This window comes from Neurospora hispaniola (assembly GCF_033458365.1).
Source record: "Neurospora hispaniola strain FGSC 10403 chromosome Unknown B0T23scaffold_2, whole genome shotgun sequence".
NCBI lineage: Eukaryota > Fungi > Ascomycota > Sordariomycetes > Sordariales > Sordariaceae > Neurospora > Neurospora hispaniola.
In genome coordinates this window covers 5,071,016-5,087,938 of record NW_026944407.1, presented here as the reverse complement: position 1 = coordinate 5,087,938, position 16,923 = coordinate 5,071,016, and the positions used below count along the sequence as shown (strand labels likewise).

The 16,923-nt window shown below is 52.5% G+C and overlaps 4 protein-coding genes across 4 annotated transcripts; 1 reads left to right on the top strand and 3 right to left on the bottom strand.

Moving 5' to 3' along the window:
* Window positions 1–128: 128 nt before the first annotated feature.
* On the bottom strand, window positions 129–4,468 carry B0T23DRAFT_427054 (uncharacterized protein; the record flags this gene model as incomplete). Its single annotated transcript, XM_062840033.1, has 4 exons — window positions 129–431; window positions 585–2,498; window positions 2,553–3,161; window positions 3,239–4,468. 4 exons carry the CDS (start codon window positions 4,466–4,468, stop codon window positions 129–131), a joined length of 4,056 nt encoding a protein of 1,351 aa, XP_062696259.1.
* Window positions 4,469–8,730: 4,262 nt separating this feature from the next.
* Window positions 8,731–12,624, bottom strand: B0T23DRAFT_98849 (uncharacterized protein). The gene has a single exon (XM_062842098.1). It carries the CDS (start codon window positions 12,503–12,505, stop codon window positions 8,873–8,875), a length of 3,633 nt encoding a protein of 1,210 aa, XP_062696258.1. The 5' UTR covers window positions 12,506–12,624; the 3' UTR covers window positions 8,731–8,872.
* A 544-nt stretch (window positions 12,625–13,168) lies between these two features.
* On the top strand, window positions 13,169–14,753 carry B0T23DRAFT_375619 (uroporphyrinogen decarboxylase). The gene is made up of 4 exons (XM_062836905.1): window positions 13,169–13,381; window positions 13,477–13,518; window positions 13,583–14,118; window positions 14,178–14,753. Exons 1-4 carry the CDS (start codon window positions 13,240–13,242, stop codon window positions 14,652–14,654), a joined length of 1,197 nt encoding a protein of 398 aa, XP_062696257.1. The 5' UTR covers window positions 13,169–13,239; the 3' UTR covers window positions 14,655–14,753.
* Window positions 14,697–16,554, bottom strand: B0T23DRAFT_98805 (uncharacterized protein). The gene is made up of 3 exons (XM_062842097.1): window positions 15,151–16,554; window positions 14,862–15,034; window positions 14,697–14,796 (listed from the first exon to the last, which is right to left on the bottom strand). Exons 1-3 carry the CDS (start codon window positions 16,270–16,272, stop codon window positions 14,757–14,759), a joined length of 1,335 nt encoding a protein of 444 aa, XP_062696256.1. The 5' UTR covers window positions 16,273–16,554; the 3' UTR covers window positions 14,697–14,756.
* Window positions 16,555–16,923: the final 369 nt, after the last annotated feature.

Below are 16,923 nucleotides of genomic sequence, written 5' to 3'. Positions count from 1 at the left end.
TCTGAGTTCGGGATCCAGGTTTGCCAACCACAGGTAGTTTCCAACTCTTATTTCTTTCAATCTCCTGTCCTTTCTCTGATCTAAAGGTACTTACTTACATACCCACACCCACACTCACCTCACTTAACCTATTCCTCCCCTTTCATCCTCCCTTGTCCATGACCTTGTCCTTGTCCTTGCCCTGTTCCCACCCTGACTGGTAACTTATGCCCTCCCGATCCCGATCCCGATCCCGACGATGTTCCCGACTGTTGTAGTGTCTGTTGCTGCTGTTGCTGCTGCTGCTGTTGATGTTGCTGCTGAGAAGAAGAAGAAGAAGGCATGGTGGGAACCGGAACGCCGTCCACAAAGGAAATGACTGGCTCGGCAAAGGCTTGGAAAGATGGTTGGCCTGTTTCGGGGTGGGTGGGGAAGAGGGATTCGATTAGGTTCTGTTTGGTGTTGTTAGTTGTCAGTGATGATCCGCTTGAAGAGCATTAAGAGATGAGAGGGGGATGGGAGTGAATGGGTGACGAGGGGAAAAAAAAAAAAAAAAAAAAAGACACAGAGGTGGAAGAAAAAGGAACAGAACAAGAAAAACATACCCAATCAACATTTATCCCACCACCTATCGTCCCGCCCGCATTTCCTCCACTTCCTCCATTTCCTCTGCCTGACCCTCCTCCTCCACTACCACCAGTAGCACCAGCAGCACCACGACTGCTGCTGCTATTATTTCCACCATTACCTCCACCACCACCACCACCACCCTCATTTCCATTCCCATTACCAGCAATAGAGGCACTAGAACCCCCACCCCCAACAACACTCCCATTCCTCCCCCCTCCTGGTTGCCCACCTACTTGCCCCCCTCCATGACCATGACCATGAGCATGATTCACCACACTCCCCCCATCACTACTACTACTGTTCTCCGGACTCCCCGGGTTATTACTATTCCCAGGCGGCAACCCCCAAAGGACAGCGCCGTCCGAGACCCCTGCGTACACCATGTTGGGTGGCGGCATGTTGTTGTTGTTATTGTTGGTGTCGGTATTGTTGTGCCAGTGGGGTTGTTGAGAGGGGGGCCATTGGTTTTGTTGATGATGCTGCACGTGTACATGGGACTGGTGATGTTGCTGCTGCTGCTGCTGCTGTGGGTGCTGCGGGTGGTGTTGGGATTGTACGTGTTGGGAATGTTGCACTTGGTGGTGGTGGTGCTGTTGGAGGAGGAGCAACTGTTGTTGTTGCTGCTGTTGCTGTTGATGGTGGTGCTGTTCGGCCGGGGAGAGAGAGCCGTTCATGCTTGAGTTTGGAAGAGAGAGGATGTTGATGGAAGCCATGGCTGCGGCGGCGGACATGGACATGGAAGAGGATGGAGGCATGGTCGGTGTTTGGAGGCCGGGTTCCTGTTTGAGAACTAGGGGTTGTTGCTGCTGCTGCTGCTGTTGTTGCATCATCATTTGTTGTTGATGATGATGATGCTGAGCCTGCTGATGAGCGTCATACGACTGCTGCTGCTGCTGCTGCTGCGACGACGTCTGCATCATTATCGGCGTAGGCGGCGGAGGCGATTCCTTAATGGCCTGCTTGCCCGGCACCGCCCTGACCAAGTTCGTTGGGGCCCGCATCTTGCGCATGCTCGTGTACACGCTCGTCTTGCTCATGATCTCAGTCAAGATCCGCAAGCTCTTCTCTTGTCTCGGCATCTCGCACTCAAGCTGGAAGACCCAGTCCAGACACGCCCAGATGCGATCCGCTTTGGTGTTGTTGGGCCGATAATAAATCTCGGTCGCGAGCAAAAGCGCGATTTGGTACTGCTGGTAGGCACCCAGGTACCATGCCCAGTCGCGGAACTCGGGCGTGGTCTCGAGCGCGATGGAGTGCTCGATGATCAGGATGCCGCTTTCGACTAGCAGCCCGTTCAGGCGCTCGGGAAGCGGGTGGGCCGTGTTGCTGTGGTAGGGGTGCAATACCATGGCGTGGAGTCGGTAGATGAGCAGGTTCATGACATATCGGGCGTATTGCTGGATGGGAACTCGGTCGTCTAACAAGGTTGTGTACTTTTCCACCATGCGCTTGCGGAAGTTTTCGATTTTGGCAATGACGGGCGTGAGATCCATCTTGCGGGCCTCGAGCTTGCGGCGGTCCGACCAGATGATGCGCATCATCTCGTTGACTTCGAAGCGCATGATGGTCAGCAGGGATGAAGTCCATTGGTGGTCTTGTGGGACGACAGGGTAGCCGGGATGGTTGACGAAGGCGTCTTCTTCGCAGTTTAGGGGAAGGCGGGTGTCATAGTCGTCTCGTCGGATGGTGGGCTTGGGACCTTGAGCTTCGCAGGTCCGGATGTCGAGGAAGCAGAGCTGGTGCCAGATGAGTCTACGGACGTGGGTTTCCAAGGGGTTGAGACCAAAGGCTTCACCGTCCCGATGGAGGCCCATGCATTCGGCCATGCGGACGGCGGCGCCGACGAGGACGGAGTGAGCCCGGGAGACTTCTTCTCTGCAGAGGGGTATCTAAACCTCGTTAGCTTGCCTGAATGTTAACCCTTCATCAGGATGACATCTCACCATGTACATGACAAAAGCCTGCAGTGTCTCGACCTTGGTCGTCCTCAAAAAGTTGGCCCTCGCCAGCGCGCTCTCCGTCCCAATCTTCATCTTCTCCAGCAACTGCGTCTTGTACCACCCAAATTCCCTCTGCACCTCCTCCTCCTCCATGCTCACACAGGCACTGAACCAGGCAGCAAATACCACCGCCTGCACCGACGCCCTCGGCTCGATGTTGTTGAGCACCTCCAGCCAGAACCCGTCATACAGGGTCTCGAAGGATTGCTTGTGGACACATCGAGCAATGGGGTGCACGGCGGCAAAGTATCGAGCCACGAGCCCGTCACCGATGAACTTGTCTGGCAGGAAGTGGATGAGCGAAGGGGGGTGGCCAGTTTGCCCAAAGAAGAAGCCGCTGGTAGGAGGAATGTATGCCGCACTAGGACGGAGGAAGTCCGGGACGTGTTCGGTTACGTTTCCGTCTTGGTCGATTATGGCGTGGTATCCTGGGATGTTGTTGGCATCCGCGTAGCTCATGTCTGTGTCTACCTGCTGCTGCTGCTGCTGCTGCTGCACCCCGTTTGGGTTGGACGCGTTCCCCATACGAGGACTTCCAATGCCGACTTGGATCTGTTATCATCGTGATAGTCATCAGTATCTTTCCCCTTCAAGAATAACATCGCAAACATCAAAAGACAGAAACTCACCTCCTCCGCCAACCTAGGCCTACTCATCCCCCCAATCCTTTCCGTAATCCTCATCTTACCCACCTGTATCCCCAAATCAATCACATCATCCGTCTCATTCTCATCATACGCCACATCATTCGTCACCAACGGCGTAATCTCCAAGTCTTCCTCTCCCTCTTCATGTTCTCCCCCTTCTCCCTCTGCCCCGTCGTAATCTTCTCCCTCTCCATCATCCCCGTCCCCATCCCCATCCCCCTCCCCATTTCCATTTCCATCTCCCCCCCTTTTTCCTCTTATGCTATTATCCCCCCAAGTAGAAACACCACTCCCCCTCCTCCTCCCCCCCACACCCATTATCCCACCCATTCCCATCCTGATCCCTTCTCCTCTATATCCACCTGAAGAAACAGAAGCAGCGCCCTTGGCAACATCCCTCTCCAACGCCCGTTCCAAGGACCCAACCTGCTCTTTGATCTCTGTTAATCGCATCTGGGAAGCTTCGTCTAGTTTGGGACCTAGGTAGAGACATTCGCGATTGAATTTCTGGCAGTTGACGCACGGTTTGCACTTGTTGCATTTGAGTTTGCGCCGACGACATTCGAGGCACGAGGTGATCATGCGCATGCGTCGGCGAATGGGTTTTTGGCCTCCGGTGTGTTGGCCCCCGGTGTGTTGGGAGAGAGGGCGGTGGTGGTGTGGGCCAGAGAGGTTGTTGTTGTTGTTGTTGTTGGATAGAGGTAGAGGTAGGGTACTGGTTAGGCTGGACATACTGGATATGGGTACCATGGGTATGGGCATGGGCATGGAAATGGGCATGTTGGGGAGAGGGGGGAGGTTGCTGGGGGGGTAATTGGTGGATATCCCGGACATGCCTGTGGCGATGGACATGATGTTGTTGTTATTGTTGTTGTTGTTCATTTGGGCGGATGAGGTGATGATGGGTTGTTGACTGCTGCTGTTGCTGCTGCTGCTGCCCATTCCGGATCCAATGCCGCCTAGTAGCCCGTTTATATTCCCTCCCCCGACTCCGACTCCGAGCATTCCCATGTCGAGACCCATACTGGATGGTCCCGGTCCGTAGAGGTTGTTGCTGCTGTTGGGGTCAAGACTTCGTGGAGTGGACATTGGGGTGACCATCTGGTCGTCGTCTAGCGTGGCCGTGGTTATGGACGAGGCGACACTTGTTCGTCGGAAGTTATTCTGTTGCCGATGTGCGTTTGACGGTGGGAAAGAGGATATACCGCCCATGATTGTTGATGACATGCTCACGGCAGGAGGTATGCTAGTTGGATAGGCTTGTTGCTGTTGATTAGCTGCTGACGTTGAGGAAACGGCGTGTTGATGATGAGGATGATGATGCTGGATATGTTGCGCCCCTGTAGTCTGCGATGCCATTGAAACCGGTACCGCAGTCATCGATTGAGGATGGGGGTGAGTTGTAGTATGTGGTTGTCGATTACTGTGATTGCTTGTTGTGTTCATGGTATTCGTCGGCATGCCGTTCGCTGTGGCCATTCTTCTGCGGCCGTCTCTCTTTGTTCGCCTCCCCCCTGAAATAGGCAGATGTATATCCTGGTATCGTGAAGTCACGTTATTGGTAGAGTTTGCTTGTTTCCTTTTTTCGTTGTTTGATTTAAGGCGGCACTTATGCGCAAAAATGATCGAGTGGCTTCATTGTTTGTCCCTCCAGGGGCGAACTAGGCAATAAGCGGGTTGGACTCGAAGGGGCCTCGGATATCTCCTATGTCCTAGTCCTGATCTGATTCTTGGCCTTAGCCGCGGTTTGTGTCGATTTTCTTCTTGCAGGATCGATCTCGACTTCAATGGTCACTCTGGTTTCGTTCGCGAGTTTGCGCCGATCCTGGTAAATAAAGGTCGAGCGGATGATGCCGGACCCTGATAGACGTAGACGCATCGGTTTTCCGGATGTGTTTAGGGATGAGATGCAAGCTGAAGAAAATGAAGTTGTCTTGGTTCAGGAGGGTCCTCAGTAACAGAGTAGGTCGGAAGGCTGATACTACCTGCTACTCTTGTGGCCCGTCTTGGGGGTGGTGGTGGTGGTAGTGGCGGTCGCTCAACCACGTGCAATGCTCTGGTCCTGCTGAAAAGAAGAATGAGGCGTAATGTGTCTTGGTAGTGCTACTTGCTCGTCGGTACCGTCGGGATAGATAATTCCGGCTTGGAGCTCATACGACACTTCCGTGAATAGTAACGGGTCGGTGTGTTGTCGTATCCCACAGCCTCTCGAGAAAGCGCTTTCCGTCACAAGAGAGACTCTCAAAACATGTTAAATTCGAATAAAAAACCTGAACTTAACAGATAGGTTTCAGTAAGTTCGTGTCTGTTGGGGAGAACGGATTCTGTGCTCTCTCTCTCAAGACTATTGCGTCTGTGTCCAGTCTGTGTGATGGTGCTCTCGCTAACTATATCGTTCGGTCTTGAGTTCAGCCGCTTTTTGGGTGGTTCATGTCCTTCTGAAATGCCACCGACCGACCTTTGCTTGTGTATGTGTGCGTGTGTCCGGAAGGGTACCGTACCGGAGGGTTAAAGCTGGAACTGGAACTAGACTGGAACTTGGGGGGGTATGTGTCTCTGTGTGTGTGAGGACGGGGAGGGGAACACGTTGTGCGAGGTGATGCTGCTTTCTTATTGTTGCCACACTCACTCTCACTTGTCTCTTTGGGGTTTCCTGGCTTGCTCTGGGTGCGCTTTTGGAGGGGGGGCTGGCGTCACGATCGATAGTAGGCGCAGCAGCCACCACAACCACGCGAGATGATGAACCCTGATCACCAACCGACCCCGAACTAATGGGAAAGTATGGAGATTCCCGTTCTTTCTTTTAGCAGCAGCAGCAGCAACCGCACGGGAAAGGGGAACAAAGACTATTGGCTTGTTGCTCTTGATTTCTTTTTCCTTGGAGACGGCGCCCGGAACGCCAGCCGACATGCGTCCAGGGGTTGGACCTAAGGTTTGTATGTACCGGGACGGCTGCTGCTTGATCCCCAGACTGTCAGCTCCCAATACCATAGGATACGTGAGTTCGATAAGGGTATGTGAGGTGAAGAAAAGAGGGGCAGGTATGAGAAGGGTAGCTGCGGCTGGCTACCGAACCAAGATCGAGTCAAAGTCTCGGACCGTATTAAATGGGAGATCAACAACAAAAGAGAGAGGGAGGAAGAGAAGACAGATGGGTCGGTCAGACAGGCCAGGCATGCACCACAGATTGGGAAACTGGGGGAACTGGGTGAGCGATAATGCAGGAGCGAGTGCAATAAGAGGGATCTCGGGCAGCAAGCTACCAAGAAGGATCCGAAGCTCCTTTCAACCTTCTCGGTCGGTCAGCCAGCCTTTGCCGAATTGCCATTTTGGGAATTGAGCTCAAAGTACCTCACTTTTCCCCCCCTCTTCCCCTTACATACGATGATACTCGCGTAGTTGGTGACAATGCCGGCGTGACTGCCTACTCCCAACAGTGATTGTTGACTGTTGGGTGGTAATAGTTCTTCATCGCCGGGATGGATCTGCATGAGGAACTGGGAAGTGCCTGTTCGCTTTGCGCTCTTTTTCTTATATGCCTCTTTTGGGTCTATAGACGACCTCGATTGTCCCATTTCTGAAAAAAACGAGTGTAAAGTCCTTCGGGGTATCTCCTTGCTTAGACCCACATGCCCTGATCAAGACATGGATGGGACAATGGGTGATGGGGGTTTATGTGAGCTGCAGACGCAATAGCGCTTCACGCTCCCGCCCGACCGACCGGACGGGATAGCACAGCAACGCATTTTGAAAGCCTGGGGAGGGAGAAGGTTTGGGGACAGAGAGCCAGGGGGCAGAAGCTGCAGGCAAGCACCGGAACGTTGATCCCACGTTTCACGGAGAGTGGAGGAATCTAGGTAAGCTGAAGTACTATACTGCGGGAGTCGGGGTGCCGTGGTCTTATCGCCATATGTTGCTTGTAGGTATGCTTCTTCGTTTATTAAAGATCAATTTCGGTGAAGTGAACTCGATCAGAAGAATGCCATTCGATTTGGAACGTCAAGACCTGGCGAGTTTATCTCTCGTCTCGAGGGCTGGCCCATGATCCCATGTGTCGTTTCGAATGACCACCACCACCACCACGAGGCAACCAGCCGTAGCGATGAGAATATCTCGTCCAAACATCCCCAGCCGGAATGTATTCCTTCCCCTTCGCATTCGGCACTCGGTTATTGTTGACTCTAAGCCCTTTGAGGAGTGGCAGCCCACTCCACGCAGGAGGCGCTCGATCCGCCGCTCCCCTCACCACCTCCATCTCTGGTTTTGTGTGTGTCCAAACGACAGGCTGGTCTGAGTCTAGACTCCCTACAGAGCCACCAGCCAGCCATACAAGACTGAACCATGCGCGAACGCCACTTTGCTGTTTGCTTGCTGACCGACCGTGTGTCTCAAGATGAAGATACGTGAGTGAGGGGGGTTGATGATTTGAAGAAATTCACAATCACGACGGACTAGGAACCTACGCCGGAGAAAGACTGTGGCGTGAGATCGTGACCTGGCAGGCGGACCAGCGGGACAGAGAGCACAGAAGCCACGATCGGGAGACTCCATGGAGGAGAAAGCCTATCGGACGTTCTGGTTGTCTTTGTGTGACTGTTGCAAGTATTGAAATGTTGCTGCAGGTCATCGCTGACCCATCTGTCTCGCCTGTCTGTTCCTTAGACCCCGGTCCTTGTTTATGTCTCTGAGCATCATGTTTCGGTTGTTGATTTAGGTTTTGATTTGGGTTGTCCATCTTCCTTTTGCTCGCAATCTGCTGTTGAGTTTTGATCACCAGAATAAGAATAGGGATGAACAAGATCGATTGTATAGTCCACGATCTTTGGTTTCTTCTTGTGCACGCCTTTTATTGCCGTTGAGTGACCTGAGAGTGTCCCAGCGGCCAGGCCAGACCAGATCGTCTGTTAGTAACCGTGTCACCCCGTCTGGTGGTTGAAGGTTCGTTTTAGGCACACCTTGTAGTCAAACTTACGTACCCACTTACAAATCCACTCACTCTGATTGCCCTGAGGCTTGCCATATAGGCAGATAAATCGTCAACCGTTGAGATCTCTAACAGAAGTCGGAAACATGGAACCATGGCTGGTCGTTTAGGTGAGTTTCAAGTCCTGAAATCATGGAGTGCCGCGCGGGACTTCCTCGAGCCCTTTCAAACCCAGACACGCCCTTTCTCGCCTTTGGTAGTAGGTATGTATGCTTTGGTCGGGGCCCGCCCGAGCACGAAGCATCGTGGCGACCAACTTATTTGCATATCTGCCGTGTAACCACGATTGGTCTCTGTGGCACCATGACACCATCCACCCCGACCGACATCCCAGCAGCGCTAATCTAAATAATCATGGGGAGCTTCTCGGTCAACGCAATCGCGGCGGTGGAAGAGACAGAGTCTGGGGAGGAGCCCTTGTCGAGTAACTGCCGTCGCGACAGATGTTGAACACTTGAGTATTGGAAAGCAAAAGATGCCGTGGGTATGTATATGCCCAGAGCCAGAATGTAGACAGATGTTGCTGTTGAAAATTGAACGTATTGAACTGAGTTATGTCCAGAAAAAAGTGAGGAAAAAAAAGTTATGTGCAAGCATGCCTGCTTTCGTTCGTTATATACGCCCCTCTCCACCTAATACGACGACATCTGCTTCAACTCCCTCCTCCTCCTCACCTGGTAGGAATTCGGCTTGTCCTGCTCATAAAGCTTCGTCCTCCAGTCCACCAACTTCTGCCTTGTCGCTCTCGCCACCTCGGGCCCATAATGCCTCTCCATGCACTGAATAAAATACCTGAGCCTCGTTTCCCTGCCCGGTCGGCCCATGACCAAGTCCTTCGTTACGACCTTGTAGAGAGCCATTAGGACATCTGCGCTCAGCCCTTGGTTCCATGGATTCGGCTGGTGGATCGCGTCACGGTCGCTGGACTCGCTGTACCTGGAGTCAAGGGTGTGCTGCACCGTGGACTGAATGTCCTGATCAGTGATACCGCCCATGCCGCGGGCAGCCTTGATGGCCTCGACTTCCTCCAGATAGCTGATGGACTGTTGCATCAGCCGGTATTTCTGTCTGTCGGAGAGGTGTTCAACGCTTGCGAACAGGGGTGCGATCTGCGCAACGACTGTGGCGCGCTTGTCACCCACGTTTCCATGGAGGCTCAACCGCTTCCGTTGGTCCTCCAAGGAAACCCTATCGGGGTCGAATGCCTCTTCGAATCTGGGAATGTCAAGGACTTTCCAGATGGTGGAGATTCTGATGCTCGGGTCGGCAATGATGGCCTTGGCATACTTTAGGTATACGTGGGTGCTGAACGGCGCGTGCTTGTCGCCGTCATCCATCTTGGGTGGCATTTTGGAATTCATCATTTTTTCCATTTTTTCCCTGAACACGGGACCGATCGCTCTCTTTTTCCAGGCATAGGCTTCCCAGATGCGACGCATCTTGAGAGCCACCTTGTGGTCATCACAAAGATAGGCAAGGTCTTCGAGAAGAGTGCGGTTAATAAAGCCTCTTCGTGCGAACTTCTTGAGGGCCCTGGGGAGGTGATGAACCCGGTTGAACGATCGGAGGATATGGAACATGCTGGTGAACAAAAGCGCATGATTGGTCGCTGGTTCGGACTCATATATGGCCATGGCAAGGCATGCGAGTTGGCTGTTGTCGAGGCCAACTTGGTATACCTCATGCTTGTGCCTGTACATTCTGGCCGTTAAAAACCTTCTCTTGAGACGATTTCGACTGGCCCAGTGAAAGAGCATCAGCGAGCACATATGAAAGTTACCCAAGTGCTCAATGGTCTCAGGTACCGTCTTAAAGGCATCGATGGCATCGCAAAGTAATTGCGTGTTCACTCCGTCCATCTGGGCCAACACTGAGAGCCAGTTGTATACTACCGGGCTTCCCATCCCCTCTGGACTGGAACCGAGTTGCAAAACGAGTTCAGTGGCTGCATCGAAAAGAATACTGTGCTTGTGTGGGGAAACGGCTTCCAAGGCGGCAGAAACCCAACGAACATGTAGACAGTTTCTCTGAGGATTCTCCCCTCTGGAACGGACGTTGAGCGCAAACAGGACGGAGTCGACGCAGCTGATAGACTTGGGATCGGGTGGAGGCCATTCCAGGTATAAATCTTGATTTGGGTCAATGTCGACTTCCTCCGTGACATCCCCGTGATATTTGACTTGGTCCAGATCGTTGTTATCGAAATCGCTTTCGTCGATATCTTCTTCATCAACGTTCGGCGTAGCTTTATCAGCCTCACTCAATTGACCCCCGTCAGGGCCTTCCCCAAGATCTGTGGTTCCTGGCGGCTGAGCAGCCCATGCGGTGAGAATTCGTTCGAGGACTGTCAAAATGCCTTCCATACCCTTCTTGATACCAGGTTGGGATACGGTGCGCATTCCCCAGTAGAAGAGGTAATACAAGTCGTTGCCAGGTTCGAGTTTGGACATCCACTCGAAGAATTGCCGCCAGAAGGCAGGTTCAACGGCGTCTGCGGTGAGAGTTTCGGAACTCCTGACACCATCAATAATGGTTTTCAGAAATACAGCTAACTGTGCCTGTGTCATGTTGTACAGCGCCGAATAATGGGTTTGCATCATCTCCTCATCTTCGCCCCATCTCTCCTGTATGGTTCGGATCAGCTCATGGGAGATGGCCCTAAGTTCTATGGCCGATATCTCGCCAAGAGCAATGTTGTGCTTGAGTTTGGCGCATATTCCACTGAACAGTTCCGCAAAGATTGCCAGGGGTTCTGTGGATGCCGCATGTAGACGATCTACGTCTTGTCGAAGATTTAAATACTGTGCTGACGGGGATTGTGGTTCCTCCACCAACATATCCTCTTCTGCTTCCTCTTCCCGGACGGCCTCTGGACCCGAGGTTTCCAGCTCAACGTCCCTCTCCAGGTTTTCCAATTCCTCAGGCATCGTTTGTCCCAAGGCTTCCGAAAATGACTGGAGGTCACCTCCTCTTCTCAGGGAACGTATGTTTATGGTTCCTGGGTCTTTGAACCATGTTGGTAGTTGAACCGCCGAAGGGTTGGTACTCTCTGGTTCTGTAGGCCTCGCATCCTCCGGTGGTTCTGACGTTGACCATTGTTCCATAAAAGCCTCTGGACTTATCCACTGATCTTTGGGCTTCTTATTCTTTTGATCAATTTCTGATTCTGGAACTGAGGTAAAGAAGCCTGAATCGTCAAAGACATCTGGTGCAGTTGTTGAATGATTGGTGTCCATTGAAGTCGCAGTCTTTAGGTCTACTGTGAACGACCTGTTGAGCGCTCCATGTAAGGATCCTTCTTCCCATGGGAGCTTCTGCTGGGCCGAGTGCTGTGTATCCTCTGGGCCTTTCACATCAACTTTTGCCGGCCATTCTGGTGTAATTATTTGATAATCGGAGTGCTCCAAGGTGTCTGTATCTCGGGCTTTCGGGTCCCAAGTGAAATTACCGGTTTCATCAAAGATGTCAGATGCGGTAGTCGAGTGACTGTTGTTCTCCGAGTTTGCAACTTCCACGATCGGAGCTTCGGGGCTTTTTTGTGAAGGCCAGCCTTCAAATGGTGTATCGTTTTGGGACGAGTACTGTGTATCCTCGAAACTTTCTGTCTTCTCCTGCGCTGACCATGCATCACTACGTGGGATGTCGTCCCGAGCCGAGTCCTGTGTATCCTCGAAGCTTTCTGTGTCTTCTTGTGCTGTCAATGGCTCAACACATGGTATGTTATCCTCAGTCGAGTGCTGTGTATCCTCGAAGCTGTGTATTCCCTCCTCCATCGCGCACTGTTCCAGAAACTGTGGTGTTATCGGTTCATTTCTCGACTGTCTCAAGTCTTGATGCGCCGTCCAACCGCTTACAAAAAAGTCGGCATTATCGAGCAAATCGGTTGGCGCAGAATTATCGAACCCAATTGCCGTACGATCGAAGGCGACATGTTGGGCCGAAGCTGAAGATGGCGGCTCCCAATTCCACTGACTCAGGTCGACTGGGTAAGGGAAGGCCCATGGTGGTGGAGTGGGCGGACATTGTAAGGCATTGAGATCTCCGAGGTTCCGTTTCCCCAAACGGCGGCGGGCCTCGAGCGGACCGGGCACGCTCCCCACCGTCCTCCGTGTGGACTGGACAAAGCTGGCGAGATGTGGGAAGTCGGCGGCGGAGGCAACCCAACACGGAGGGCCGGTCGGGGGTGGGCTTCGGGGGATGGAGGGAATTCGCGGAGTTCGACTCAGCTGGAGCAGGCGGTAGCAGTGGGAAGTTTGTGGAGTCATGGGAGTGGACTTGGAGCGGAGGAGAGGAGCTTGACTCGCGTTCACGGGCGGCGGAGGGGTGGGTGGTCGGGGGATCCCAGCCTAGTGAGAGCCATCCGGCTTGTTGATTGAGGTGTCGAGATGATGTAGTGTATAGCAATTAAAGAGGTATATCATGACAGACAGACAGAGAGTGAATTGGTGTTGAGAAGAACATGTCGAGACCAGCAACGTACGAGCGACACAAGGAAGAGAACAGCTTAGCTTGGTAGCTCGAGACTTGTGAGAGATCCGTCGTGAGGGGGAAATGTGGATATCAACTTTTTAGTCTGACATTGCGGGCAGACAACGGCGCGGCACAGCTGAGCATCTCCAACGGAACTTACCTATCTAAGGAAGCAAGCTGTAGCGAGCTGTGCTGTATCTGTGGCTAATGGTACCTGCATTCCCGTCGTCTGAACTTGAGGGCAGTTGTGGCTTGGACGTACCTATTACTATAACCTACAGTTTGTCCTAAAGTCGTAGGCCACAAATTACCTGAGAAACCTAGAGGTAAGCGGGGGATTGACAGACTTCCAGGGACAAGAGGGGTAGATTTAGTGGAAGCTCGATCGTACCAGGGGTGCAATTGGCAGCAGATCGGCCCCGCAAAACGCCCAAGGGACCCCACTGAAATTCAGCAGCCGAGCTTCAACGCTGTGGGTGCGGTGATCCTCCACCAGTTCTGTTTTGGAATATCACAAGTCCATGGAAACATGGCGGGGGCTTCTCTCTGTCTCTTGTCCTTGTCCACTGCCTTGGTTGCCTGGTATCTTCACAACAAGTCAACAAACAAACACAAGATGGCTTTCCAATTTCCTCCTCTCAAGAATGACTTGCTGCTCAGGGCCGCCCGTGGTAAGTCTTTGGAAAATTTCAGACAAAAAAAAAAGAGTCATCTCATCTTTCACATGCAATCTCATTCACTAACACACCCATTTTCTCACACATAGGCGAGACCGTTGAGCGTCCCCCTATCTGGGTGATGCGCCAGGGTGAGATATCCTCACTCACATATTCTTACTCTCACCTCTAACACCTCACCTCTCATCCTCACAGCCGGCCGCTACCTCCCCGAGTACCATGAAGCCAAAGGCGGGCGTGACTTCTTTGAAGTCTGCCGCGACCCCGAGATCGCCTCGACCCTGACCCTCCAGCCCATTGAGCGCTACGCCGGCCTGATCGACGCCGCCATCATCTTCTCCGACATCCTCGTCATCCCCCAGGCCATGGGCATGACGGTCGAGATGGTCGACAAGAAGGGCCCCCACTTCCCCAACCCGCTGCGCTCGCCCAGCGACGGCCAGTACGCCGAGCTCATGGAGCGCGACGTCGACGTGGCCAAGGAGCTGGATTACGTCTACAAGGCCATCACCCTCACCCGCAAGAAGCTCGACGGCCGTGTCCCCCTGTTTGGATTCACCGGTGCCCCGTGGACGCTGCTGTGCTACATGGTTGAGGGCGGCGGTACTAAGCTGTTCAAGGAGGTCAAGACGTGGATCTACAAGTATCCCGAGGAGACCAAGGCTTTGTTGCAGAAGATCTCGGAGTTGTGCGTGGAGTACTTGGCTCTGCAGGTCAAGGCTGGCGCTCAGGTAATGCCCCCTCTTGTCTGGGTCTATCACTTTGGCCATTCAGTACTAACGACATCCAGATCGTCCAAGTCTTTGACTCCTGGGCCGGCGAGCTCTCCCCCTCCTCCTTCAAGACCTTCTCCCAGCCCTACCTGACCTACATCGCCAAGCACCTGCCGCTTCGCCTCAAGGAGATGGGTCTCGAGCCCGTCCCCATGGTTGTCTTCCCCAAGGGCGCATGGTACGCTCTCGACGCCGCCTGCGACATGGGCTACAATGTCGTCGGCCTGGACTGGCTGCACGACCCTGCCGAGGCCGTCAAGGTTGTTGGCGACAGGCCTATGGTCCTCCAGGGTAACGCTGACCCTGGTGTCCTCTACGGATCCCATGAGGCCATCACCAAGGTCGTCGAGGAGATGGTGCAGGGCTTTGATTGGCATGGCAGACACAAGGGCTGGATTGTCAATTTGGGCCATGGCATTACGCCGTTTGTTAACCCGGATGATCTCAAGTTCTTCTTTGAGGAGATTCATCGGTTGACTAAGACCAAGGCTTAGGTGCCTGGTTGTATGTACGTATAAAAACGGTGTTGATGATGTATGAAATTTAGATAGACATATATCCCCTCAATCAAATTTTCAAAGTAACCTGCTCAACGCTTACAACGCATCCCCAGCTGTAGCCAGATCCACCACGGCCCTATTTTCATGTCAGCAGCAACTCTCATAACGTCAAATTCCAGGGGGAAAAACGGGAATACTCACCAAGACAACAACCACCCAACCCGCCCACCAATACTCCTACAAACCCCCTGACTCCTATAATTCTCTAGGAAAACATCCGCAGCTCCCCACCCATCATCGCCATAATCCTTGACATGATCCCTCATGACTTTACAAGCCACCGCCTTCGCCAGTCCCTTTCCGCGGTATTGCTCCTGTTTTTGTTTTGTTCTTGTCAGCTCCCTCGTCCCTTTTTCTCTCCTTTTCTCTCTCCCTCCTCCCTCTCCCGTTCTTTCGTGAAAATGTAAGGGGAAAAGGAAAAAAGACAAACCTCAACATGCAACGTCATCAACGTCCCATCAAACGCCATGAACCCCCACGCCACCATCCTCCCCTCTCCATCCCGTACCGCCACACTAGGAAGTCCCAAAAGCGTATCCTCCTGCCTTTTAATACTCGTCCGGCTCTGCACCAACCTTACATCCTCCTTCGTCCTAACCCGATCCCACACCAGCCCCTCTTTTTCCATCGTTGTTTCCAACTCCCCCTCCCTCTCCTTCTCCGACGACGGCGACGACGACACCAACGCTTCCGTCCGAAACAACCACTTCTGACACACCTCCCACTCAATCTCCTCAGGGATATTCGCCGTCTTGTGCATGTGGACCCGTCCCTGATCCAAAAACAATCGATGGCGATGGATCTCCGCCAAACTACCAATCATCACCTTGGGACCCGGACCTCCCGCGGCAGCGTCCATACAAAGATACGCCCTCGCCTCAGTCCAGTTCTTTTGTCTCTGCTCACTTGCCTTCTCTAGAACCAAAGGCATCTGCAAAGCAATGGTGCGCATCCTTCTCAAGAGGGCTAACATGAGCTCATCGCACTCTTGAGCTTCTTCCTCCGGTAACGAATGGGATTGTGACTGGGAGCCAAACACTCCCCATGTTGTCGACCCATCCATGGTCGTACCCGTCCCCGGATCAAAAAAACAATGATCCTCCATCGTAGAATAAACCCACGCCTGCGTCTCCGGAAACCGACTCAAGTCCACAAACGCCGCAGCAAAATGCTGCCGCCTCCTTTTTCTTTTTCTTTTTCCTTTTCCATCCGCTGCTGCCGCTTGCCCACTTTTTCCATCCACTTCATCTTCATCTTCAGCTTGTTGATCATCCGCTTCAGCTACAGCTACAGCTTCAGATTCAGATTCAGATTCAAAAGACTGGACAAGATCCTCGAGGGAGTGCCTAGAAGCAAATAAAACATGGCTGTAGGGAGTCGTGCCCAGTCCGTTGTTGTTGTTGTTGTTGTTGTCTGAAAAATTGGCGGCGTATTGAAGACGGCGGAGAACGGGGAGGGAGTAAGGGAGGTGGTTGGATAAGAGATTCAAGAGGGAGGGAGAGGGGAGGGGGGTGTCGAGGAGGTGGAAGTAGGGGGCGGAGGGTTCTGTCATTTTTTTTTTTTTTTTTTTTTGTTGGTGGTGGTTGTGGTGGTGGCTGGGGGTGATGGTTGTGGTTGCAGTGAGGAGGAGTGTTGTCGAGATATTTTGCGTAGAAACGAAAAAAGCCGTAGGTTCTGGTGAAAATTTTCGAAAAACGGATATTTAGCCGAGACAGGGAGGATTCAAATCCTGGCGGCTTTCCGAGGACAGATGAGAGACTGAAGACCGTCTGTTCCCTGAGTAAACTCGCGTGGAATTGAAGGAACAAACAAAGTGAAGAATCGATGTTTTGATGCAAAATGTAGTTTGTTGTCGTCAAGTCGCATCAAGATCCCTCGGAATAGTCATATAAGTGGGCCAATCAGATTATCAAAGACAGCAACACCAATAACATCGACGAGTGATACGGACAATACGCGGATATAGGCAAGTAGCTGTTTGGTATCTCTGCTCCGAAATGTAGACATGAAACCAAATCTCACGCAAATGACTCATCACTCAACTCATGGCTTCCGAGAAAGAAGTCATGTTCAGTCGACACATCATCAGCCAGAAAAAGACTATAACATTGAAATCGCAAAAGTCCAGCGGGCAAAACAAAGTAGAGATAAATCAGGATAACTTTTGGAAATCCTTCTCTTTCTTTCCTTGCCTGTTTTAATA

Coding starts and splice junctions, on each gene's coding strand:
- B0T23DRAFT_98805 (XM_062842097.1), bottom strand. CDS start 16,272: ATGACAGAACCCTCCGCCCCCTACTTCCACCTCCTCGACACCCCCCTC. Junction 15,035..15,150: donor TGATGACGTTGCATGTTGAG/GTTTGTCTTTTT, acceptor AAACAAAAACAG/GAGCAATACCGCGGAAAGGG. Junction 14,797..14,861: donor GTTGGGTGGTTGTTGTCTTG/GTGAGTATTCCC, acceptor ACATGAAAATAG/GGCCGTGGTGGATCTGGCTA.
- B0T23DRAFT_375619 (XM_062836905.1), top strand. CDS start 13,240: ATGGCGGGGGCTTCTCTCTGTCTCTTGTCCTTGTCCACTGCCTTGGTT. Junction 13,382..13,476: donor GCTGCTCAGGGCCGCCCGTG/GTAAGTCTTTGG, acceptor TCTCACACATAG/GCGAGACCGTTGAGCGTCCC. Junction 13,519..13,582: donor TATCTGGGTGATGCGCCAGG/GTGAGATATCCT, acceptor TCATCCTCACAG/CCGGCCGCTACCTCCCCGAG.
- B0T23DRAFT_98849 (XM_062842098.1), bottom strand. CDS start 12,505: ATGACTCCACAAACTTCCCACTGCTACCGCCTGCTCCAGCTGAGTCGA.